Here is a 26,623-nt window from a genome sequence, read left to right on the forward strand (position 1 = left end):
TTTGGGCCATTGGCTGACTAGCGCGCCTTGATTGCTTGGGTGAAACAGCGTTTTTATGGAGCAATTGGGATGGGGGTTTTTCCTCTTCCGACACCCTGTGTGGTTGTCGATGGGTTCCCGTTCATGTCAGGGGATGGTGACGGAATGGGTCTGGACATATGGGGAAGGGTCTCACGCCCTAGGGGTGGGCCACCGGGCGCGGTTCATACCGACACGTCTGGGTGGCGCCTTTCTTTTTTATGTTGGGATCAACACGCATATCTGCCCCTTCTCCTGGGGTTGGCAGGTCGGCGTGGTTAGGGCACGGGACTGGTTCTGGTCGCGCTGGTCCAGATCAGTTGCACCCGTTGTCCGCTGGGGATGCAGATCTGCTGTTCTGGTACCCTGAGGGACTTGGGATTTTTTCAGGGGGAAAAATACTAGGTCGGTCCGGGTGTCACAGGGTTGAGCGTTATGGGACCCTTGTTAGGTGCGTTGTATTCTGCACTGTTGTAATGGCTTACGGCCGTGCCGACCTGTACGCGTCCGATCTCGTCGGATCTCGACCGCTGTGCGGGTTGGTCTTGGTTGGTACTTGGTTGGGTGACCTCCTGGGAATACCGAGTGCGGGGTGCTGGGGCTGGTCTTCCATTTTTACGCTCTTCTCTTGCGCTTGGCGCTGAGGGGCCTGTTGGGGTGGTTTAACCTCCTCGGGGGACCCTGTGCCCCCCGTATCACCGGGCCCGGTCCGGGGTAATGCTCGTTGACCCGTAGGCCCGGGATAGCCCTGTTGGAAACCGGAACGCGGGCTGCGGCGGTGCCGCAGGTGTGTTTTGGGGTTTCTTTCCTGAGGGGTTATGGGACCAACCATTGCATGGGGTAATGCCTGGGTGGTTGGTTCTCTGGTGTGTTGCTGCAGTGTCAACTCCCGGTTCTCCGGTTGAGGGTGCCCCTGCACGTTCATGACGTCTGCCGATCGTATGGGCTTTTTCTGTGGGCAGCTGTCAGGGGCCAAGTGGTCTAAGGATCCCACTTCTGACATGCTGTTTAAAAGCTTGGTTATGCGACAACGCCAGCATACGCCCCTTCCGCCGGGGCGGCTGTTTTCAGCTGTCCTTTCTGGCGCCTGCCTCGTCCGCAGTTTCCAGGCTTGGGTTGACAGCCTGTTGCCTGGTCTTTTTCCCCGGTGCACTGCCTGCTTCCGTTGGTTAACTCTTGTATGTTATTACCATGCTGTCTGCCTGTTGCAGGGCCTGTGTTCCAGGCGGTGTGCTGTCGGGGTGGACAGGGCCCGCTCGGCTGAGGGGCCTTTGTCCGAATACGCTGGCGATGTGGGGGGCGGGGTCACTAGGTGCCCACCTGGTGGGGTCTTGATGCTGGCATCATGGCCTTCTCCGGGCCCCCATTCCAGGGAGTCCAGTCCTTTTGGTGGGTCTGGGTCTTCCTTCGCGCTCCACTGCTACGGCCTTGCCACGGGGTTGGGTTTGCCCTTGATCCCGTGATTCTGGGGGCAGTGACGAGGTTGTTTCCTACGTTCGTTCCCGGGTGGCATGCGGGTTGTGCGTGGGTGTAGTCGTGGGGTCAAGCCACGGTCTGCTCACCCTGTGCGTTGGGTTGCTTGAGTGCCTCTTCGCACGGTCGGGTCCGTCGCCCTCCCGTGAAGCCCCTAATAGGGGGGATGCCCTCCATTAGGGGGGGTCGGGGGGGCTCGGCCCTCCCTGTTCTGATGGTTGTGGGGGGCTGTCAGCGGGGTGTATTTGTCAGCCAGCGGCTCCGCTTGGCCTCCCTTTGTGCAGTAGTGATGCCAAGCAGAGCCCCTAACGGAACAGAACGTTAGGTTATGGCTATAACCAAGTTCTGTTAGTTAGGGGTGACGCTTGGCATCAGACGGCCGCTGCAGCCCTTGACCTCACCTTGTGGTGAAAGCTTGGGTAGGAGGAGAGCAGGTGACCACACACCTGCTTATGAAGGTAAGCTGATGAGGGGTGTGGTCAGACTAATACTGGTATTAAAGGTATATTTGTGGAATTTTATTCAGTACGCGTGCACGTACGCGAGGGAGTGCAGTAGTGATGCCAAGCGTCACCCCTAACTAACAGAACTTGGTTATAGCCATAACCTAACGTTAATGAATGTTCCAACTTCAAAAGTAAAAAAAAAAAAAAAATGTCATTAGCTTATTTGTTGCTTAACAAATGGTAACTCATGACAGAAATACAATTTCAATACAAGACAAAGTACCAGCCAGGTAGTATTTTAAAACAATACTATATGGAGAGACATCCACGTAGAAGCATTTTCAATCATTTCTGGACAGACGTATATACAAGCACTACAACAGACTATAGTAGCCAGCATCACATGGGTTTGTTAGAATCCTGGTCTATAGGTTCTGTTACAGTTAAAGGAATCATCAGCAGTCACGGAAATGTCCTTAATGTATTTTATTTAGCACGGGCAGTCATTTAAATAGCCTCTAACGTTGTGATAGTCTATTTATGTTTTGAATACTCAATTATTCGTTTTCCAGTTAACTATCTGCATGGATTGTCTCTGATCAGTAACCAACATTGCCATCATGGCTCAGGACTCAGGAGATATAGCGCTTGTCCAGTAATCGGAAGGTTCCTGGTTTGATTCTGGCTCCTCCCACCAGTGTGTAGAGGTGTCGTTGAACAAGACACTTAACCCATAACTGTTCCTGATGAGCAGGCTGGAACCTTGCATGGTTGCCTCCGCCATCTGTGTGTGAATGGGTGAATGTGAGGAATAAATTGTATCTTAAATGCAGTCCATCCCATTTACCATTTATGATGGAGCCGAGAAGCAGGTAGATGTTACACTACACTATAGACCTGAATGTAATCAGCAGTACGGAAATTATTATGAGTCCACCAATGTCAAGCATTCACTATATTCCATATATAATATATATGGAAATATAAAAGTAGGTGTATCGTTATGTTAATGCATGTTTCCCCTGGTGTCTGCAAAGTTGTTAAATGTGGAGGAATTAGTAGGGCTGCATTTTACACACATAATACGAGCAACATACAAACTGATTGATGAGACCCATTATGTGCATCAACTAGGGCTGAACAATTAATCAAAATTGAATTGCAATATGGCCTATAGTGCAATATCAAGATCGTAGGAGGCTGCAATATTTGTGAAAGGTGAAATTTGTGTCTACTTGTGGTGCTACAGAGTTGTCCTGGCTTACAAATGTTTGGTACAGATCCCCGCATAAATCACATCTTGATCATTTTCAAATGTTTTTCAATGAAATTGAGTATTATTAGTTATTATATTAGTATTACCTTCCCGCTAACATCATGAATGATATCACAATTGCAATATCAGTCAAAATAATCAGAATTAGATATTTATTCCCAAATCGTTCAGCCCTAGTATTAACATAGAAAACACTTTTATACTGTATATAAAAATGGGTTAAGGCACTAGGACTGCAAGCTACTCTACACATAGTAAAAGATACAGTAAAACTATAACATGTTTAGTTTAACAGTCCAAACGATGAAGACAAACACGCTTTATATTTTAACTCCTGAGAAAGTACAAGATGAGATTGTATGAAACCTCATGAAGTCCATTTGAACCACTATGTGAAGACTGCTACTGCTGCTGCATGTATAATATATTATGTGTGTGTCCAAAAGCTTCCCACTTCTTTTCTCCTTTCCCTCACGATCATTCGCATCCTAAACAGGTTTAAGTAACTTGGAGGAGACGAGGGAGACAAGGAAATTGTGACTTCCTTTGCTTTAGCATTAGAGACCTTTTTGTGTTTTCAGTTCCTTGGTAATGACATCGTTAGGGCTGGGTAATTAATCACATTTTAATTTCACATTATGATTTTGGCTGCCAACGATTATGAAAACAAGATAATTGACTTTGCCAGGTCATGTGTTTGAGCCAGGTCATGTTTTTCAGTTGAATTATATTTAAAGTTCAAGGAAATCCACTGTTAAAAAGACACAATAAATGTGTGATGTTTCCAACGGTAATGAGTAAACGTGTTAAATAATCGTGAGCAGCTCTGGACGTCGTTCAACATATGAAAACAGGAAAACAGCTGACGATCAGCTGATGTGAATAAGTCTGAAATGTTCAGTACAATGAACTGTCTCCATTGGTTTTAGCATCTCACTGAACTATGGCAGAACAAATCGGGGGACAAACATACAATGCAAAAATCAAAGCCTGCCTCTTTCTTTAGGAAACAACAGTGGATGCACTGCCAGCAATTTCATCTCTACTCTCACCTATAACACCGGCTGTTTCATCTCTACTCTCACCTATAACACCGGCTGTTTCCAAGGACTAGCATAAGTGTTGCATGTGGACATATTGTGTAATTGTTTTGAAACATTGAAAAGGTCTCGCACTAGTGTTCTCTTAAATAAAAAAATGCTTTTTATATATTGAGATATATACAATATATATATATAAATTGTCATAAACTTTCAAGATTTCAATCTTGAAGCCATTTACATTTTTCACCAATATGTATCACTTAAAAGTTGTGCTTTCCTCCTCATTGACGATCCAGTTATCTCACAGCTGAGAAGCATGTAATTCGATTGGGCTGTCATGAAATGTGCTTCCTGGAGAGGATCAAGGAGGGTGAAATCAAGGATTTGTCACCAGAGATGTCACTCATCATATCGCATCAAACATTGGGGTATGACACCTGCACAGTTATAATTTGGCAGCATTTCCATCAATTCTGTCCCCCCAACCAGCGCAATCTAAGCATGCACCATACCCCCATTGGATGGATGGCTGGCTGGTGACTTAGCCTACATTTATTAGCCTTGGAGAGGATCCAGGTGGTTAAATGGAGGAGATGACTGGCTGTCATATCATGTGAGAAACAGCTCAATAAAAAACAAGCCTGCACTACCCATTCAATTTAGTACCACTGTTTGAATGTGCATGTCCCATTTGGTGACTCAGCCTCCAGTCTATCAGCCTTGTAGATGATGACTTTAAAGCAGCCTCTCTAGTCTCCTTCACTACTTTGGACTGGAGGCAACATGGTAGCATGGACACCAGTGTCCAGGTCACAGAGAAAAGGAGGAGGTAGTGGATGCTACCACTGCATGTATCTATAGGCAAGGAGTGATTTGGGGATTTTTGGGACACTGTGTATATCTTACTCCAGCACACCGTTACATCTTTTCATCTTTCTTGATCATGGGCTGCCCCATGATGGTGGCGGGTATGCGGTTGTGATGCAAGAACAGGATCTCGTCCAGACACTCTGGTGGAATGTTGGCCCTCTTCTTGTACGTGGCCCCTCCTCCTTCCTGTAGGTAGGCCTGTGCAGCAGTGCCCGCCACTCCCGGGGCAGCCAGGTAGGCCCTGGCCACCTTGGCCAGTAGGGGGAGCTGTCCCGACTTGGTCTTCCACCACTGCAGGGAATCCACTCCCAGCGACGCCCCTTTGTCCGCTCTGAAAACGGACATCTCCATGTCCACAGACTCCTCCACGGAACTCTGCCTGCTCTGAGGGGCAGAACCGAACAGATCTCCCAGTAAGAACTCCATGCCGGAGAGGCCTCCCTGTGCGGAGGGATCTGCAGACTCATTCTCACCCTCTTCCACATCGCTGTCTTCCTCCTCCTCATCCTCGGGTTCTTTGAAGTTGATGGGAGGCGTCTCTTTCAGCCGCTTGCTCCTCCGGAGGTAGTCACTGTCTGGGTCCAGAGGGGAGGAGTCTCTCTTGTTCTCACTTTGTCTCCCAGCTTGGCTCCGCCTCTTGTCCTCCTTGACAATCCTGACTGCCTCTTTCTTAAGCCAATCAAAAGTGGCCGTCTGTTCCTAAAAGACGATAACGAGAAGTTGTCAACGGTTTTCTTTCAAATATATTTTAAAGATTTTAGACAGAAAACTCCTTTAGCTTGAGGCAATCTCAAACATAAACATAAATCACTAGGTGGTGCAATTACACATAAAGGGACAGTTACATAAGGGACTTCCAAGCAATGGGCAGGTGAATAAACAGATAGCAGCCTCTTGGGATTGATGTCATTCGGTCCAACCATCCCTTGGTTTGACCCTTGGTTGCAAACATCAAAATGTCCTACTGCTAAAACATCTTTCCCATCATGTGCCAATTCTGCTGCCACCAATGCTATAACATTACGTCAAGTGTCTATGGGCCGACTGGCACCTGGTTTCAGTTAAATTACATACCTTTAGCTCCATGAATCCTAGGCCATGGAACTGGGGGTCGAGGGAGCATGCCACACACAGGATCCTGTTAACAACAGGGTTGTCATAGCAACTGGCCAAGCTACGCCGCATCATCCTCTTCACCTCTTTCAAGATGGTAGAGGAATCTCCTGGCCGGGAGACTAGGTGGCGGGACAGCAGGCCGGTGAGGATGGGTTTGATCAGGGAGAGACGGGGGAACGCCTCCTTAGCCAGCGTTCGACACGCCACGTCTAGAGGCTTGAGAACCGACCAGAGCTCTTCCAGAACCTTCCACTCAGAACGCCTGGGAACCACAATGGTGCCTGCTGATGACGTGTTGGAGACAGAGTTCTGGCTAGAGTTCTCGGTTGTATTGGACTCTGAAGCAGTGGGATCAGTGGCGTCTCCTTTAGTCGGGGTCTCACCCCTGATCTCCTTTATCATATCGCAGACCAGATTCTGATGTTTGAGAAGGGTGCTCAGCAGACCGTATAGTGTATTCCAGCTTGGTCGGCTGTGGGCCCACGACTTGAGCTGAACCTGTTCCTGCCTGGACATGGTCAAGGACATGTTCTGGATGGACTGTTGAGACAAGCCTTTGTGTTGATAATGTAGAGGGAAGAGAGTTGAGAGGACACGCTGGAACTGGCCGAGGGTCTTGGAGATGACAGGGTGTGACATCAATTCTTCGACACAGCCCTGAGCGGCAGTTAGAAAACAGGCGATGGACGGGAAACCCTCGTTAGACGAATGAGCGTGTTCTAAACCGGTCAGTTCGTCGGAAGACACAGAGTCCTCTCTCTCCAGGAAGGTCGTAGAGTTGGGATGAGGGCCGCTCCCCACAGGCTCCCCGCTCCTCTCCCTCCTCTTCAAACCCGATCTCAACTTTTCACTTCCCTCCCCTCCTAGCAAAACAAGATTGTACTGGGAGATTCCCCACTCCTGGGCCATAACTTTCACTTGGGCCTCGATCGTTTTCAGGTTGCAGTCTCCAGCTCCAGTCTCTACCAGTCTCCGGGTAGTCAGAGCCAAGTTCTGAAAGCTAAAGCTAGCGTCAATGTAATGTACCCAGAGGGTTGCATACCTCTCGGTGTCACCCTGCCAGTCGTGGAACCAGACGTCCACACTCAAAGTGACGAAGTGAGGCACCTCCCTTTGACAGGTGGGAAGTCGACCACGTCTTCTGGAAGTAGTGTAGTCGAAGTCAATGGGAGCGGTGTAATCAGAGACACACTCCTCATCGTCCCCGCTCCCCATTTTCCTCCTCAACAGCTGCACCAAGCTCCTTCTGCCTTTGCTGTGGAGGTCCCTCAGGAGACCCTCCAGCACGCAGGCCGAGGGCAACTCCCTGTAGGAGGGCAGCAGGGTGTGGATCAGCTGTCTGAAGCCTTCCCCTTCCACCAGGGCTGGGGGATGGAGGTCCCGAATGAGGAAGTTGGCAATGGCGTCACTTGTTTGAGTAACCATTATTTGTGGGAGTGTGCCGCCCGGTTTCAGGGAGAACGGAGAGGCCATGTCCACACAGCTGCTGAAGAAAGGCAACTTTTGACCTGGAGACAAAATTTTACAAAACCTCAATTAGTTGAGTAACTTTATCCTCAGGGGGACAGTGAAGTGACATGAAACTGAACAGTAAAGTTGAAGACAATAGTTACCAGGCATGAAGCTCCTTTCCCTTACGTCCTTGATGACATCGCGCGGTTTAATGTGATGCTTGTTGGTCAGGTGATTCTGTATTTCCGCCGCTCCTCCTGCACAGCCCACATGCTCCCCGCACAACTTACACACCACCTTGCGCCGGTCCAGGGGCTGCCCGGTCGGGTCTGGCTCAAACCCGAAAAAGAACCACACTCCTTTCCGAGCGCCATTGGGGTGGCTAACAAGCTTTTCTGCCCCAGGAACAAAGTCGTACCTTTCTAACTGATGTGAGGCCGAGAACGGGGGCAGGGAAGAGGAGGAGGAGACGGGGGCGGAAGCTGGAGCCGAATCGACGACCACATCCGTGTGCGACATGCTCGTCACATCGCTTATGACGGGCATGGGGCTTTGTGATTGGCTGTTGTCTGACCAATGCGAGGAGCCACCAGCTTCGGGGAGAGTGACCACTTGGATGTCCTGAAGGATCCGCAGGACTGTCTCCTTGTCTCCAACGTCACACTTCATATTCTCACCTGTATATTCAAAGAAAAACAAACAATGTAGAGATGACTACATTTTACTTTATGAGAATATCTAGAAAGTAGGGGTTGGAGAAATAATATATTCATCTAAACAACTGTGACCTTAATTTCTGAATCAATGTGCAAAATTCAATAATTTATTTTCTTAGACCAGTTTTCTGTGTTCTGTGTTATTTTTCCCCTGGCTTTTTGTGCTAATGTATACACAGTAACTGAAGTAAATTATATTGGCTCCTTTATTAATTAAGTGTAAAACATTTAAAAATGTTTTTACTTGGTCAATCGTAAATGGTGCATTTATATAGCGCTTTTATCCAAAACACTTTACAATTTGTTCCTCACATTTTACCCATTCACTCACACATTCACACACCGACGACGGAGGCAACCACGCAAGGTGCCAACCTGCTCATCGGGAGCAATTAGGGGTTAAGTGTCTTGCTCAACGACACATCGACACGCTGCCTGGGAGGAGTGGGAATCTAACCGGGAACCTCCGGATTACCAGACGACTTGCTCTACCTCCCGAGCCACTGTTGCCCCACTTAAAGGTCAACCTCCACGTTGTATTTTTGTTCAATAAACAATGTGGACTAGGCCAACAGTGACTTTCATGAAGAATTGGAAAAAAAAGTATTGAAATTGACCCAGTTTTAGCGTTTTTATCAAAACATGTTGTCTGCCCAACACAATCACCACGCACGTGCATATTTTAATCAATGGTTCATAACGTGCACGTGTAATGTCGTCACAACAGGTATTGGTCACCAGGGGGCTCTGTGACCCTACTCCTGGGCCCTATTCCCCGTACCTGGTTCAACTAAGTCGATCAAGAGTCCCATTATCCAGATTCAGTTAACCCGATGTTTGAAGCCGGGATTTTCCTGTTCCTCGAAGGTGGATTCAGTCTCGTTAACTCGAACCAGACTTGAGACCCAGGATAAGTGCGCGCGGCCGCTTCAGTTGAAAAGCCATCACGTATCGATAGCAGAGATCCTGATTTTCTAACGGCATTGATTGATTAATTGATTTAAAACTTTATTAACATATTGCAGTACGGCTCAATCGCCTCGCCGACAAGTTAAATGCGTTATCTATAGGCTAATTTTAAGTCCCTCATTACCCCAATCAATCAGATTATATTTCTTTAAACTTGCCTGCTGGCAGTAGGTTTATGGAATGGATAATCAAATGAGATCTTGCTAGCGAAAATAATTAGTTAAACTGTTATACAGAACAAGGATACGGCTCTCTTACCCATTGATTGATGTATGGTGGATCTTTTACTTATCTACACTGTGGTGTAACGGTTTCTGCTTTTGACTTTCACACAGGCGGCCCGGGTTCGAATCCCACTTCTCCTAGTCTTTTCCTTCTTTTTGCAATCTAGGAATAATTCAATTTGGTGCATGTTGAGAGCTATATAAAGAATGACATCCTCAATGCATGTAGATTTATAATATTTTAACTTAAAACTAGGCTACTTTTGCGTATAATCATTAATATTATATTCCAAAGAAATTATATTGGAAACGCGGGGTTTCGAACACCGGTCGCCCGGTTGCCAGGATTCAGCACTAGCCGCTGCGCCACTGTGCCAGATGGGATATACTCATTGTTTATGCATTAATGGACGAGAGACCCGTGTTTAGAATATTTTTCTTACCAAAAAATGAAGTTTTATCTCTTTATTCTCAAATGCATTAATGTGACGTCAACGGCTCATTCAATTTCTCAAATCCGTCAAACAGCGCATCTCATCAGACATTTTAATCCCAGTTACAATATCACACAAAAACCACAATCCCCGCATAGACACTTCAATTTTATGCTTGAATGAAACACAATCCGGCGCTCCGTTAAGCAAATCTACAGCGGAGATTAATATATGAAACTAATCAGAGCCAAACGGCCGTTCGGTTTCATTCATTAAAAATATCCCCGCGGGATTCACATTTGCAATGAGCCGTTATTAAAATAACCACATGCAGCGTGTATCGCGACTCCGAGCGCCGTATATGACGTGCATTATTTTATTTAGGACAAAGTAAATCTATAGGCTCAATATGATTTATTATCAGCATTTAGTTCTATTATTATACATTTCAAAAGCCCCCTCTAGGAAAACGAAGCACAGAAACGTAATTCAGAATGGTATAATGCAGATCCTAGACTGTGAGAATCATTTCAGGAAACGAGCTGTCACTTCTTTGCGGGGGCGTGGCCATGGTTCATCCGGCTAACTGAACTTAACCCTGCTCCCGACCAGGCTCAAACTTTTTGATCTGTTGTCATGGTGATTTAGACAATCGAGCTTCGGGGAATGGGAAGGTCCGGCTTAAGTCAGGCTTGACCGAAAGTTATCCGGCTAACTCAGTTATCCAGGTACGGGGAACGGGGCCCTGTGCTCTGGGAGTCACAGGCAGTAGCAAGGAGGCAGAGCATTATTTCCCGCGTTGGGTGCATGATGCGCATGCGCTGTGATCACACCAGGCAGCCAACGCCGGAAATAATGCCGTTTTGAGCAGTTTATAAAAAATATTTAAAATGTTTATTAGCAACGCAGAGCTTTCAAACCATCCCGTATCTCTGTCCGAAACCCTCGTGCAACTGTGAGTACATTTGAAATGTCTCTGTGATACTTGTATAACGAACGGTTCGGCCAGAACCAGTCCTTCATGGTAAATCTAGGTTGGTTTCCTATTAAGGAGCAAGTGACTGTGGATTCACTCGGTGCATCAGTCACGAAAGGGGCTATGATGAGCTTGGCAAGCCAGAGTAAAACAGTTTTCATTCAATCAATCAATAACAACATTAACCAGACTCTCGTTGTGTCTATTATGCTAACGCTAACGTTACCTCATTGTGTCTATTCTACAAGCTTTAACGTTACCTAGCCTCTCGTGTCTATCTGCTAACGTTAGTATTAGGCTAACTAACGTTACGTCCCTAACCCCAACAACAAGCGTAACTAATCAGCGATCTTTTTGTCAGACTAAACTCTCCGCTCGGTGGCAAATTGTGTTGATGTCGGTTTTGTTTCATCAATAAATGAGGCAGAATACACAGTGACTGTATCCTTTTTTATTGCACTTGTTTCTTGCTGCAAACATACATAAGACATCCTACGCGAGACATTAAAGATGGCGGCGTTCTGTTTTCGTTCAGACTCCCCAAACAGTGTCTCTCTTCTGACCAATCAGTGGTCTGCAGTTTTTCACGTGACATTTCTGGAGCTCTCATGCTGATCACCAGCAGCCCCGCCTCCCCACACGGAGACAAACTGAGTACTTTATTTTAGTGGAAAAGCAACATTAGATTCGGCTCATTAATATGCACCTGTGTCCTGTTGTGACGTCGGCGTTTGATAAGCTTTTTTGATTCGCGCGTGCATGTTATTCGTGCGTGGACCTTTTTAACTCTTTCAGAGTGGCATTTCCGGTGTCAAATGGAAAAAAATAAATAATGAAATTATATACCAATGATGTAAACTACCCATAATTGATCAGTAGGGTTTAACCTGGAGGTTGGCCTTTAACAGGGGAAATCATTAAAATCACAATGTATTGAACTTGGATCGAAAAAGATTTGTGATGCATCCGGAATCGTTTGATAATCACATCATAGCCCCAATGCCTGTAATCAAATTGACCCATCCCAAGCCCTGTCCTCTTTTCTTGATCCAGAACTGTGAGATTCCCATCCTACGCTAGAATATATTCCATGCCTTGGATCTCGGGGTAACGCTAAGCTTCACAGAACTCACCCATCCCAAGGCCCAGCATGGCGGCGTAATCCTTCCCAATCGAGACCTTTAGTTCCGCTCCTTCCGGGATAGCCTGGGACACCCTGTAGTAAATCTGACGGTAAAACTGGAACACGGTCAGGTTGTGTTCCTCGTCGCTGCTGGCGTATGTCACAAACCTGAATACAAATAGACCCCAACACACACACCGTCCACACGCCACGCACACAAAACACACCATGGATACCTTACAGTGACATACAGGTCCAGTGTAACATGACTCCATGAGACACCAAGTAAAAAGACATTGTAAAAGAAGTGTACAGAATTTGCAATGGTGGTTAAATCAAAATGAGGAAAGAGGCATTGCTTGGCACACACCTCATCCAGTTTGATTTGTTCTCATCAGACGCGTCTACGTAGTAGAAAGCAGCCTCGTCCCTGATCTGCAGATGGGAGCATTGTTTTAGAAGTTAATGTTTCAGATATTTCACTATGACATACAATACAATGTAAACAGAATGCATATCACTATTGTGTGAGAGTGCACTGCCAACTGATGTTATTATAGTTAACTAAATACAAACATTTTAGTTAACTGAAAAAAAAGAAAAAAAGGTTAATAATACTTTAGAACTAATCTAAACTAACTGAAACTACATTGTGTACTAAAACTAACTAAAATAAAATATGAATATAAAAAAAAGGTTGTAGTAGTTTTAATTATTATAGTTTTATTCTTTTGTCAATTTGGTCAAATTTGTCAACACAGCAAGCATGTTCATTGAGACTGGGATGTCGTAACTAATACTGAAACTAATAAAAACTAAAACCGTTTAAACAAACAAACTGAATCTAAACTGAAAACTAACATTTTAAACAAAATACAAATAAAAACTATAATAACCCTGGTGCCAACTCTCATTGAAAATAACAGAACCTGTATTGAAATGATCTTTATAAATTGACAATTAGAGACAATTTCCTTCATTTCAGATTTAGTGATAGTAATATCATTTGATTAAAGTAATATCTAAGTCTTGTCTTCTAAAGAACCAAAGCAGCCGTTGCAACAGTTAAAAAAGAATAGTGGCTGGGGCTGGGGAGATGGCATTGTGGTGGTCTGCTAAGGGTGTTAAATTTACTTTCAATTTTATTTGTTTTACCATCTGGAAATTACGCTACTAAAATGGAGAGTAACACTTATATTATATATTATTATTACGGTATGTATATATAAAAATATCTTTGTTTTATCTTCGTTTTATTTTAATTTTACTTCATTTTTCTTTTGCGTAGCTTTGTCTGCCACATCTGTACTTTTGTTTAATTATTTAAATGTCTATTTTTTATTTTTATTTTATCTCTTTTTTTCTTTTTCTTTTTCTTTTTTTTCATGTATGTTTGTTGTCGCCCTCACTGGGTGGGATGGGTGGGATTAGGGGATAGGAATGGGGAAGGAAATGGAAGTTGTATAATTTTGATAACTGAAATGTATAAATATGTACTAATTCTTCCAATAAAAAAAAGATAAATCTAAAAAAAAATAAAAAAAATGAGAATAGCACCACACCAATGACTGCTATTCTAGGTCAAACATATTTGTCAAAAACATGACTTGCTGTTTAGTTTACCATGCATTTTCAAATCAATTGGATCTGGCGGGTTATATGATAATGGTTTGGCCTTTAATCTAAATCACATCTGTGAAGACATTGGGTCTCATTCACCAATGGACTTAAGACAAAAGATCAGACTAAATTTGCTCTTAGCGCCACTTAAGAAATGTTCGGGCCGATTTTGGGATTCACCAACCGTCCCTTGTCTTGGATTCGGCCCTAACTAAGAGCAGGGTTTAGGAGAGCTGAAGAGCAGTCTTAAGTTGACAGACTGGTGTGCTCAGTGTTCTTAAGGGCTTTATTTGGGATGAATCCAGGGTTCGAAATTAACGGGGGCTTGGGGCAAAATGCCTGTGAAAATGGACAAAATGCCCTCGAAAATCAGTTAAGGGGGGGCACAAAATGCCCTCGACAGTTTACTAATTATATATATATATTTATGTATTATATATTTTTTACCGGGGAAATCTGTTGAAGTCCGACATATTTAAATATCTCCGAAAATAATTCCCTCACGACCTGTGGTTTGCTGATGAGAATGGCTTGGTGCTTAGCGAGAAGCATGCAACTGCAGAGCCGCAGAGCTCACAGTTGTGCCCGCACAGTGCAATACTCCAATTCAGCCATTGGCAATTCAGCCACTGGGTGGGTGGCGCTGCTGAGCGGTCCCCAGACCGGCCCTGAGAGCGCCGCTGGCTCTGCAGTTGCATACTAATAATTAAAATAATTTAATAATAATAATAATTTAGGACCTGCTCCGAGGTCATCAATTGGCACACATACTATACAATTGTCATTGGTTTCAGCGATCACGCAACGTTGAACCCCACGATAATGTTGCCGTCTCTCTCTGCCAAATTTCTCAGTTCTTCGCTTGATATAATTAATACAAATGTCCAATATAACGGAATTCGTTAGCTCATAAAAATGTGATTATAACAGACTGCTGTTAACACTTTGGCTGCCGGAAAACGCCTAAACACGTCATTCCCGGCCATGCTCAAGTTGCCGAAGACGCTTTACAGCGTCTTTAATATCAATATTTCAAAAATCTGGGATCGGATTCATATTTCCCCTCCGCTGGCCTGAGATCCACCAGGAGGACCCACTGAGCTCTCTGGCGGTTCAGGAGCGCCATCTGGTGGCCGATCGGCGCAATCGCTTAACAGGAAGTGCTATGGAGATTGTGCTGGTCGGCCGTATTACTTCCAGGCACTAGCTATAGGTTCCGGGACTCGATCTCGACACACTACATAGCGATCGATTGCCAATAACTCGATAAACAACATGATTTGGACGTATATACCATTATACAAGCTGGAGATGGACCGGGTAAATCGACATCCCATAATGGTAAAATTTCTACTCTACGATGATCGCCCAACGGCGCGCGGAGACTGGGGTGAGTTTTAGCGTGTAAAGTTACCGTCTTCGATACTAACTGCTATTATCAACATTTGACCCACATTAGATGATTGGTATAACGCTGCCCACGGAATTATAAACGCCCCCTAGCCCATCCGGTCAACATCAGATGACGTGTAGTAACTTCTAGAAGTACGTCTAGTTGGAATTTTTTATATCGCGCTGATTGCCATAAAACTGTATTGCATCATCAATATAATGTATTTGGGGCTATAGATCACGTTCTGGAGAAAGCTGCAGAAAGAGATGAAAACATACTTATACATTAGACCATACTTTACTATGAATATGTGAATGAAAAAGTTTAACGTTGCTACACAATGAACAATACATATAGGACTTTGAATGGGCCCTAATAATGGCAATGTAGCAATAGAATTTAAAAAGTTATAGCCCTGCAAAGAAGGGGACTTTCTCTATAGACAAATAGAGCCGGATAATGAATTTAACCCATGGCAGCCAAAGTGTTAATGTTTAGAAATCATGCCTGTGTTTCCTTCCTGGAATTTGAAGAGCCTGCAATTGATATCAAGCCCTGCCCTCTTTTTTTTATCCTCCAATAACAACTGTTTCTTCCCACGGACAAACTTTGCAATATGTCGTTTTTGAATAAATAAACAAATAAAATGAGGGAAATGTATAGTGTGTGTATGTGTGTGTGTGTTTGTGTGTGTGGGTGTGGGGGGGGGGGGGTGTAAACTAAATGAATAAAAAAATAAACAGTTAAACAGTAACTTTTCACTGTTCCTAATTTTCCTCTGAGGACAGAAATTTGTATATTCAATCAAAATAAACTAGATTTTTTTTCACTTCAGAGTTCTAAATGTCTAAGATCAACACAGCAATGGCTGAGTGGGCACGGCTCAAAAAGTGCTGAAAAAATATGCACAGGGCAACTGGTGGTCAAGGTTGTTTGGAACCTGGAAAGAGGAGTTCAAAAATATCATTCACCTCTTCGAAATAATCGAGGTTCTTCCACTGGCAACAGCCAAAGTGGAGGGATCTTTTCCCCTCATGAACCGGGTTAAAAATGACTGGCGAAACAGGCTGGAGACATCCACACTATACCATTTGATGGTAATTTACCTTGAGGGCCCACCTGAGGGGGAGATGAACTTGGAGCCTGCCATTGCAAAGTGGTTCAAGGCAGGAGATAGGGCGAGGAGGCCCAACATTAATAAGCCTTATGGCCCCCAAGATGCCTCATGCTCTTGATTTGATTTGATTTATTAATTATTTAAGGCTGTTACATCTATGTTGTTCAGGCTGTTACCTCTCTGTTGTTCAGGCTGTTACATCTGTTTAATTTAATTTAACCAAACCTCTAAATTTCAGATTTTGACTTTTAACAAAAACAATTGGTATGATCTCTATAATCAGCAAGCATGATGTACAACCCTTATAGCTATTTTTTTTGCAGTATGCTTATCTTTTGTAGGTTGGTTTTATATGTATTCACAATATGAGCTATGTTGTGAATATGAATAAAATAATAAAATGAAGTTAACTGTTTGAGGTCATTAATTGAGTTGTATTTTTTAAATGATACGGATGTTTAATAACCGTTTATCATAAAAATTCAGTGCCCCCGAAATAAAAAAAAAAAAGGCCCTGAAAATCAATTAAGGGGGCAAAAAAAGCCCTTGATTTTTATTTTTTTCTAACCCTGGATGAATCATATAGGCCTTTTCACACCGGCCGGGCTCCGTGCTGGAGCCGGTTCCCAAACGTAATCTCGTTCGGGAAAGGCTTAGCGGGCCTCAACACGCGAGCGCACACACACGCACACTGTATACGTTTGAAATGAATCGTTCCAGCAAAGTAGGCTTCTATTATTCTAATTACTTGTTTTAATGGGTATATTGACATATTCAAGTCAAGTCAAGAGTTTTATTTGTCACGGCATACAAGCATACAGAGAAATGCGGGATATTAGCATGACATCTGATTTATTGATGCCAATACTGGACGACAAACGCATTTGGCACTTGACAGTTAACTCACATTGTAGTCACTCACAGTTAACGTCACAGTAGGACTTACTACTATGATACCCATTAAAACAAGTAATTCGAATAATAGAAGCCTACTTTGCTGGAACGATTCATTTCAAACGTATACAGTGCGTGTGTGTGCGCTCGCGTGTTGAGGCTCGCTAAGCCTTTCTCCACACATTATGTTTACCTCCGCCTGAGTAACGCCCCCGTTGATGACGGAGACGGTGGAACATTGGTTCTGCTTAAATAGGTGTAAACGCGGGCTGGTTCGGCAGAGAGCACCAAGGTTCAGAGGCTCCAGAAGGGAGCTGGAGCTTGAACCGGAGCCCTGCCGGTGTGAAAGCGCTAATAGTGATTCCTTCATGTCAACTCTACAGGCCTCCTTGGAATTAATGAATCATAATTTAAATAAATATGACAATATTTGTATGATGAAAAATTACGTTTTATATTTAAAGTCATGCCTCAATGACGCATTTGGACTGTACTGTACTACTATAGGGCAGCGCAGTATCTGTGATCGCCTAATAAAAGTAATTAGAATAATATAAGCCTACTGCGTTCATTCATTACGCACGTAGACTATACGCGTGTGTGTGTGGGCGCTAGGGCTGAACGATTAATCGATAAAAAAAAAAAAAAAAAACGCTAAATAATATATATATATTTATTTTTAATTTAACCAGGAAGTCCCATTGAGATACAAGATCTCCTTTGCAAGTTGTTGTTATTGTTGGAACGGTTTTGGAGAGGGAGGTAAGGGGTTTTAGATTGTGTGTTGTGAAGTTTAGACTTCAGAGAGGGAGAGTAAAGTACAGAAAAAAGGGTACTGTTGGGTACCGGTATCGATTCCCAGGTAAAAAGAAACATTTTCAGGCTCGGTGTCCCGAACGCCTGAATTCTTTCCCCACTACATTTCCAGTTCCGCGTTCGCCTTCTGCGCTCTGATTGGCCACTGACGTTTCTGGTCGCGCCAATCGTGTGACGGCAAGTTCTTTCGCCGGTTAAGCTTAGGCACTCTTTCGAAGTTGGTTAAGGTTAGAGTTTGTCTTAGAGCAGGGCGATAGAACACCAGCCCTGATTCCAAACTCCGTCTCTAACCTTAACCAACTTCGAAAAAGTCGCCTAAGCTTAACCAGTGATAAACTAGGTGTTAGGTAGTTTGCTGCTGCTCGAGGCGGAAATGGGCGCGTCACGCGATTGGGCGCACATGTCACATGACCAGAAACGTCAATGGCCAATCAGATCGCACCCGGAACCTTCGGTGGCCAATCAGATCGCAGAACGCGCACGCGGAACTGGAAATGTAGTGGGGAAAGAATAGACGCGTCCCGAACAGACCCACCGCGTAGGCCAGATGCAAGCCGCATTTTACAATAAACCTCTGTGGGGCTGCTTAAAAATAATTATAATTATAATCGCAAATTTAATCGCAATCGCAATATCTGTCAGAAAAAAAATCGCAATTAGATTATTTCCCAAAATCGTGCAGCCCTACACTGGGCGCTGCGGCAGGTGGCCACGAGCTGTGTGATGACAATACATTAATCTAATCTCATTTGGATCACGCTTCCGCTACCTATATCGGCCACCATTTCCACACGGCCCATCATAGTCAATTGCATTATAATGAGCTGGACAGGTGTGTCTAACTATTGATGTCATCATTTTAGCAATTTCATTTGCACACGGCTCTGTTGGCTGGCTTTATAAGGAGCTGCCGGAGGCGTATCTGTATGCAAATGAAGCGTTCATGTTTGTCAATGAGTGACATTCCTCATTGTGGGCATCCCAGCTGGGATCATTTTGGCCACTTAAGACAGCCTCTCCACGCGTTGGTGAATCCGGGTGTAATTGTCGGCGAGTTTGTCTTAGGTGGTTCCAAGATGGTTGCCCTAAGAGAAATCTTATGGCAATGTTGGTGAATGAGACCCATTGTTCCCAAGATGCCACACCGCAACCTTTGTGAGAATCAGGTGAAGCCAAGGGGTGTGGGGGGGAAATTATTTAAAACGATATTTCAAAGTGGCAGAAAGTCCAATACGATGATACTTATTGCAGAATTGTTCTCCATGAGTAGCCCCATCTGGATACATTTGTTGTGACTATACGACAGACGAACGCTCATCAGACAGACCGACGGATAAGAAAAGTTTGGCCCCAACGGTGGCACTAGAGGAAAGGTCATGGCGCCACCAAAATCAACAGGGTTCTTTCTCTAGGATGTCATGAATGTGCACATAAAATTTGAGAAGATTTGGGCGGCTACGTGGCGTAGTGGGCAAGGCACTCGCCACGAAATTCTGGAGATGCTGGGCTCGTCAGTTCGAGCCCAGCGCTCCACATTTGCTTTCAGTTTAGCTGGTCGTTCGTACTAATACACATTGGCCGTATTAGGGGGTGGGAAACTGATGGGTGGGGATCGGGCGTTGTGGACAGCGACTCCTACAGGTCGGTTGGTGCGCCTGCGCAGTAGAATCAGGAAGTGTCGGGCGCAGCGTGAGCCTCCCACGCGTTACTCCTCGCCACTGAGAGATCGAGCTGCGCAGGTGAAAAGCGACTGCTGTTACCTCAAGTACCGGAGGGGACTTGTGCTATGTATGACTTAGTCCACATTGCAGCCGGCTTGTGGGAGGCAAGAAACAGCGTCCGTGACAGGGGAGGGTTGAATTGGATGATACGAAATTGGGATGGGAGAAAATATAGAAAAAATGGGAGAAAAAGTGGATAAAAAAAAAACATTTGAGAAGATTTCAATAAAAACTTGTGGTGGCACCAGTTTGGGGTATACGGTATGTAAATAATAATTTTTTCTTTTTTTGATCTACCTTTTCTCCCATTTTTTCTATTTTTCTCCCATCCCCAATTTCGTATTGTCCAATTCTACCCTCCCCTGTCTCGAGCGCTGTTAGGCCATGCCTCCCACAGGCCGGCTGCAATGTGGACGAAGCCTTGCATCACGTGTCCCCTCCGGTACACGAGGAGGCAGCCGTCGCATCTTTTCACCTGCACAGCGCGATCTCTCAGCGGCGAGGGTCTGCGTGGGAGGGTCACGCCACCCTCGTTGCTTCCTGATTCTGCTGCGCAGGCACACCAACCGACCTGTAGGAGTCGCTGTCCACAACGTCCGATCCCCACCCCACCAGCTTCCCACCCCTAACACTGCCAATTGTGTTAGTATGAACGACCAGCCAAGCTGGTAGCAATGCCGAGAGCTGGGCTCGAACCCAGCATCTCCTGCACTAGTGGCGAGCGCCTTGCCCACTGCGCCACTTAGCCGCCCATATGTTAATAATTCTATCAAGCTCTGCCTACTCACAGCCCAGGCATATTTGAGGCTAGTCTGCAATTGTCCTCTGATGATTTCTCCAACGAAAGGTCCAAACATCAAGCCCTGCTGTAGATGGTACTTGGCGTACACCTTCATCCTCCCTGTCTGCTCTTCGTCTGTGTCTCCGGGACTGGTGATTCCACAAGGCGCACGTTCTCTCCACAGTCGCAGGCAGGATGGCACGGAAACCAGGGCCCTGGAGGGACCCCCCTGGAGCCAGAGCTCCCCGGGAGGCAGCACGGCGTCTGGGATGTAGTTCTGGTTGGGTGTGGTCTGGTTGGATGAGGTCTGGAGAGCAGGGAAGTCCTCCATGAAGTCTTCTTGGCTGAAGTCAAAACCTGGAGCTGCAGATGCAAATGAAGAGGTGGTGAGCATCTGAATTTGCAAAAAACAATGTGAATGAACTATTTCATAGATCAGGCTTCAACAGAATTGCCTAGAACAGTGGTATACAAATATATCATCAGATGTTTTTTCCTCTGTGAAATTGGGAACATTTAAAGTCTAAAAGCCCAATTATATCAACTGAAATAGCCTGAAAAGGACAACTAATTATTTGGTGAAAAGATTCACAATCAAGTTCCATGCATTCTCAACTGCTTTTCTGTATGAATCCCCATCATGAAGATGCCAGTGGCAGTATGCCTGAATTAGCAAAGTATTTTCACAGGAAACCACAACTTCTTTGTTGGTAGTCGTTTTGTTTTGCAATATTTGCCTTCAGCTTCTCTACCTGAAACATGTCGCATTGCAACAGGCATTTGCAATCCCCCCACCCCCTCCTAATACAGTCTCCTCCCCACCGCATGTATATTCTCTCCCACCCACCCACCCCCTCCTAATGTACAGTCCCCTCCCCATCATATGTATATACTCCGTCAGGATCTATGAGGAACAGTACTGTATATTTGAATACCGTATGTCACAAATGTATCAGTACTAAATACCTATATGTCCCTATGCCATAAATGTCATGTATGTTGAGTATGTCTTAAATGTCAATATGAAATGAAAATGGGGGACCCTGATGTAAACAAGACAAACGTCTTTCTCTGGTCTGCATCCCCTTAACAATTGTGTGTATTGAGCCGTACTGTATTGTACCCATTCTGCAATCTGTTAAATAAAGTTATCATTCATTCATTCATTTGAGTCACGATGCGGTACATAACTTTTACTTCTTTTGGCACACAAGGACGCAAGAAACGTCCCTTGCATGGTGCTTTGCATTGTTACTTGTGTTTGCTCGTGTAGAGCAGTGGCTCTCAACATTGGGTCCGGGGATGACCCCCAGATGTCCTTTGAGGGGGTTCAACGGGGTCCCCAAAATGTCACTATTTCATTCATTAAGTCATTACGTTAGCCCATTGAGAGCTTAGGTTTCACTCTCTCCACTGTTAACTCCCCACCGTAATTATATCTAACAACCAAAATCTTCTCAGATTCTCTTCTGAGAAAAAAAAAATCAAATAGGGTTCTGTGGTCTGATGTATATCAATGTGGGCGTCCTTTAGTTGACACACACGTACACAAGTCAGAACATATAAATAAGACAGTTTGAGTTGTTGGAAAGTGTAGGCCATTTAATTTTGACAGTGCGCTAATGGTCCGTATCCACTTCCAGTCATAGCGCATAAACTAGCTAGCACATTGCGGGTCTTTCTCTCTGCACTGAACGCACAGAGATGAGAAGGGTACCTAATCTTCTTGTCGGACTCTGGGGAAGACGGTATATAATCTAATTTCCCCAAAAGTTGTTGTGTTCCTTAAACATTTGACACATGTTACACAAGCACTTGTCAACACACACACAAAATCTCAGGCTAACGAAAGAATAGAAGGCTCAAAGACCTTCTAGTTAGGGCAAGACGCAATACAGTAGCCCCCCAACAGACAAATTGAGAGAACAAGACTTCCAAAAAACAAATGATAAGGCATTTCAACTAGACACTTAACTCACAACAAGGTTGACAAGGTATAAAACATAATCTACTTTATCCAATGCAAAAACTGCCAAAATATTATATGTGGGACAAACTTTTTTTTGGCTGTATACTAACAACTGTTAGCTAATATAGTATACATCCAGATAAAGTTTAAGTATGCACACGAAACACACGACTACATGCAATACGTGTGTTAAGTGTGTGTGTGTATGCAGTAGCTGGATTCAAACAAAGGAGATTGTTCTTCCTGAAGAAGCTCAGATCATTCGACGTATGCAACAGGCTGCTCTGCATGTTCTATCAGTCTGCTGTGGTCAGTGTGCTCTTCTTTGCTGTTGTGTGCTGGGAGGGTTGGGTCAAAGCAACAGAGCCCAGCAAAGCAGGCTCAACAAACTGGTCAAAAGGCCAGCTCTCGTCACGGGGCAGAGACTGGACACCCTGGAGGCTGTGGTGGAGGAAAGGACGAGATCCAAACTCATCCCCATCATGAACAATCAGCCCCACCCTTTGTACGACAAGCTGGCACAGCTAAGGAGCACATTCAGCCATAGACTTAACCACCCCCCCCCTCAGGTGTGCCTAGGACAACTTCAGGTGCTCCTGTGTCCCAACTGCGTGTATACCTTCCGCAACGGAATTCGGTTTCCTCTGATTGGCCGCGACCGCCACGTGACCCGCCCCCCTATCCAGCGCTGCCGCGCGCGGCAGAGCAAGCGGCCGTGGACTCGCTCGCTTCCTCAATTTATACGCATGGAAGTATTGACTGAATGAATGAATGAATGAAAACTTTATTTAACAGATTGCAGAATGGGTACAATACAGTACGGCTCAATACACACAATTGTTAAGGGGATGCAGACCTGAGAAAGACGTTTGTCTTGTTTACATCAGGGTCCCCCATTTTCAATTCATATAGAACGACTACGCCGTAACAAATCATAAAAAATATATACCGTTAACTGGAATATGTTGTGCCTTTACACATATGTTGGATTATGTAATTGGTTTGTCATGACAAACAAATTTAAAAATCGCGATTTACCCGCTGGCTACAACAACACTCAGTGACTGCATGTAGTCAGAGCCAGAGCTCAGCGATTCCGCTCGCGGCAGCACATTCTCGCCGCGGGCTGAGCTCTGGTGTCCGTTGGAGCAAGCCAGAGACAGCCGGCGATGCGATATTTTATTTGTTTGTCATGACAAACCAATTACATAATCCAACATATGTGTAAAGGCACAACATATTCCAGTTAACGGTATCTTTTTTTAATGATTTGTTACGGCGCAATCAATACTTCCATGCATTCGGGACCTCCATGTTTTGGGGGTATTCATCAGACAAATCGGATCCGGGGATTCAGCTCCCATCAGTCGGGCACGAACTGCGGGTTTTCAGCCTCTCCCCTCTCTCCTGGAGCTTAAGGGGGAGCTTAGTACGCCTGCCTCGGAGGAGGTGGCTACAACATCAACACACAGTGACTACATAAAGTTTTCATTCATTCATTCATTCAGTCAATACTTCCATGCGTATAAATTGAGGAAGCGAGCGAGTCCGCGGCCGCTCGCTCTGCCGCGTGCGGCAGCGCTGGATAGGGGGGCGGGTCACGTGGCGGTCGCGGCCAATCAGAGGAACCAGGAAACCGAATTCCGTTGCGGAAGGTATACACGCTTCCCAACTGCTATAAGTCTCCAATCTGGTCGCGGGTTCGATCCCCGTACTAGTGGCCACGGATCTTTCCTTCATTTCACTACTACATGTCTCGTGTATGTATGTGACAAATACAAATCTTGAATCTCAATAACATAGTGGGGTGGCCGTGACCTTAGCCAGCTGGGGTGCTAGTCTGTAGCCTGGACTTCACTGGGCCTACACACACAAACTCACTCACACTCTGTTCAGTTATTATTGCTACTCTTGCACACAACTCCTAACTTATTCAGTATTATAGTTTTTATACTTCCCATGCGTTTTGTTTTTCATTTACAGCCTTGCACATAATTTCTCATTTAACTCATTGCCTGTTTATATAGGCTACTTGTTTCATAACTCTGTACATACTCATAAAAGGATCATCTTATCTTACATACTGTAGTGTACATACATATTGTTTATGCTTCTATCCCCAGGCCATCAGGCTGCTAAACGAACAATAAACACTATGCAACAACCATCAAATGCACACAGCACACACACCCACACGCACACACTCACTCAAACAAACAACACACTGCAGCACCCACTCTCCACACTTTAGATCACACAAACACACTTTACACTTTATATTTATTGATAAAGGATTTGCACTACAACTCGTACACCTACTGTGAATTGTACCTAAATTGCACCTCGTCCCATTTCTGCCTTGCACTATATAGTATTGTATATTAGTACACTGCACAGTATTGTATATTGTATGGTAACTACGTCTATTCTGCATCGAACATTGTACATATGTCTAAACTGAACACTGTGACCTCATTTTTTTACTTCTAATTTTACTATGTTATTTTATTTCATACTTATCTTGTCTTGCACAGTCTCTGGAGCGTAACAGTAAGAAGCATTTTGTATAAAAGTATTCTGTACTTCTGTATGACAAATATTAAAGAAACTTGAACTTATATTATCCCGGATCAACTACATGGGTGCTGCTCACCCATAACTGCATAAATGGACACGCACCCCTCTACCTAAAGGAACTTATCACTCCTCAATCCTCCACCCGTACCCTCAGATCTGCAGGTAGCCTGCTCCTTCGGGTCCCCAGTACCCGGCTCTGCACCATGGGGGACCGAGCGGCTCGGCTGCACCACGCCTGTGGAACAGCCTCCCCATCCAGCTGAGGGCACCACAGAGCCTGGACTCTTGGCCTGAAAAAACCTATGGCCTTTGATTGCTAGCTTTTTCTTTTTTTCTTGTGATTTAATTTTTTCTTGTGCTGTTGTCTTTAATTTTCTGTTTATACTATGTTTTTAACTATGTTCTATTTTTTTTAATTAAATTAATTAATAATTATTAAAATAAATTTAACTATGTTACCCTGTAGCACTTTGGGATCCTAGTGAACGAAAAGTGCAATACAAATACAATTTATTATTATTTTAATCTTAAATCTGTTCTTTTATTTGCTGCACTGTGATGGGGAACATAACTTTATTGACCATGGTCTTATCTGTACTTAAAATAGAATTGCAGGCTTGAGAAACAGCAATAGCATTTTATTGGGACCAAATAAAAAGGGACGGGATTGGGGCTTATTTTTCGCCTGTGGTCTTTATATAATTATATAACGTTGTCTCGTATCCAGCAAGCCGCCATCTTAATGAATGCACAGCGCGACCTTATTGGGTAAATATAGGCCGTAAGGAAATAGCGCAAGGGGGGAACACCAGAGAGAAGGCCTTAGCAGGACTCGAACCCACGCCAGCAGGGACACATGTGGCCCTGGCTCAGGCTGGGGGCCCAACCACCACATCGCCCCAGCAGGCGCCACTATATCTAGGGTCCGCGGTTCGAAAATGGGTTGTGCAGCATAGCAATAGCGCCGAAGTCAAATAGCACCCGATGTTTTGTTGTAGCCCACCTTGAGACTCTGAGTAACTTCCCGTTAAAGATGAAATTGTGATTTCAGGAAATTCTGCACGATGTCGACGCTTCAGATGACTTCTTAGATTGGTTGTATTTCCACCTTTCGCTTGTACAATTTTTCTGCATAAACGACAAATCACCTCGCCTGGGTGTAGAGGTTGTCCCTTTTCATCTGCTTTTAAACCAAAATACATCCAAACGGACGATTTACTTCTTGGTTTATTTACAAGATCCATTGTTTTGTTTTTGTTTCGTCTGCCAACGATACCCGCTACTGCTAGCTTTGCTACTACCCAGCTTTTTTTTTTAACAACACAGAATGAAATCGATAGAAAGGATCCTTCCTCGTGACAATAAAGTAGAACTAATTGGGTATGGGTTGAGTCATCTTCTAAGGTTTAGAATCTAAGCCAATGATTATTTCCTTTATGACATTGCCAAACAGTATCTCTACCAGCCAACTGACCATGAGCATTAAGGTTGTTGGGAGAATACCCGTTCTATTTATTAAACGCTATGCTGTTCTGCTGCTTATGTATTTCCGGATAGAATGACGTCGTCATGAGCAACAAAAGAGCGTCGGTGCCACCC

General features: G+C 44.6%; 1 protein-coding gene across 1 annotated transcript; it reads right to left on the bottom strand.

Moving 5' to 3' along the window:
* Window positions 1-2,075: 2,075 nt before the first annotated feature.
* Window positions 2,076-26,238, bottom strand: LOC311231429 (E3 SUMO-protein ligase ZBED1-like). The gene is made up of 7 exons (XM_084318008.1): window positions 26,028-26,238; window positions 20,486-20,841; window positions 12,507-12,571; window positions 12,147-12,304; window positions 7,856-8,371; window positions 6,201-7,750; window positions 2,076-5,825 (listed from the first exon to the last, which is right to left on the bottom strand). The coding sequence occupies exons 1-7, from the start codon at window positions 26,224-26,226 to the stop codon at window positions 5,175-5,177; spliced, it is 3,495 nt and encodes a 1,164-aa protein (XP_084174134.1). The 5' UTR covers window positions 26,227-26,238; the 3' UTR covers window positions 2,076-5,174.
* Window positions 26,239-26,623: the final 385 nt, after the last annotated feature.

This window comes from Notolepis coatsorum (assembly GCF_963971535.1).
Source record: "Notolepis coatsorum genome assembly, chromosome: 7".
Taxonomy (NCBI): Eukaryota; Metazoa; Chordata; class Actinopteri; order Aulopiformes; family Paralepididae; genus Notolepis; species Notolepis coatsorum.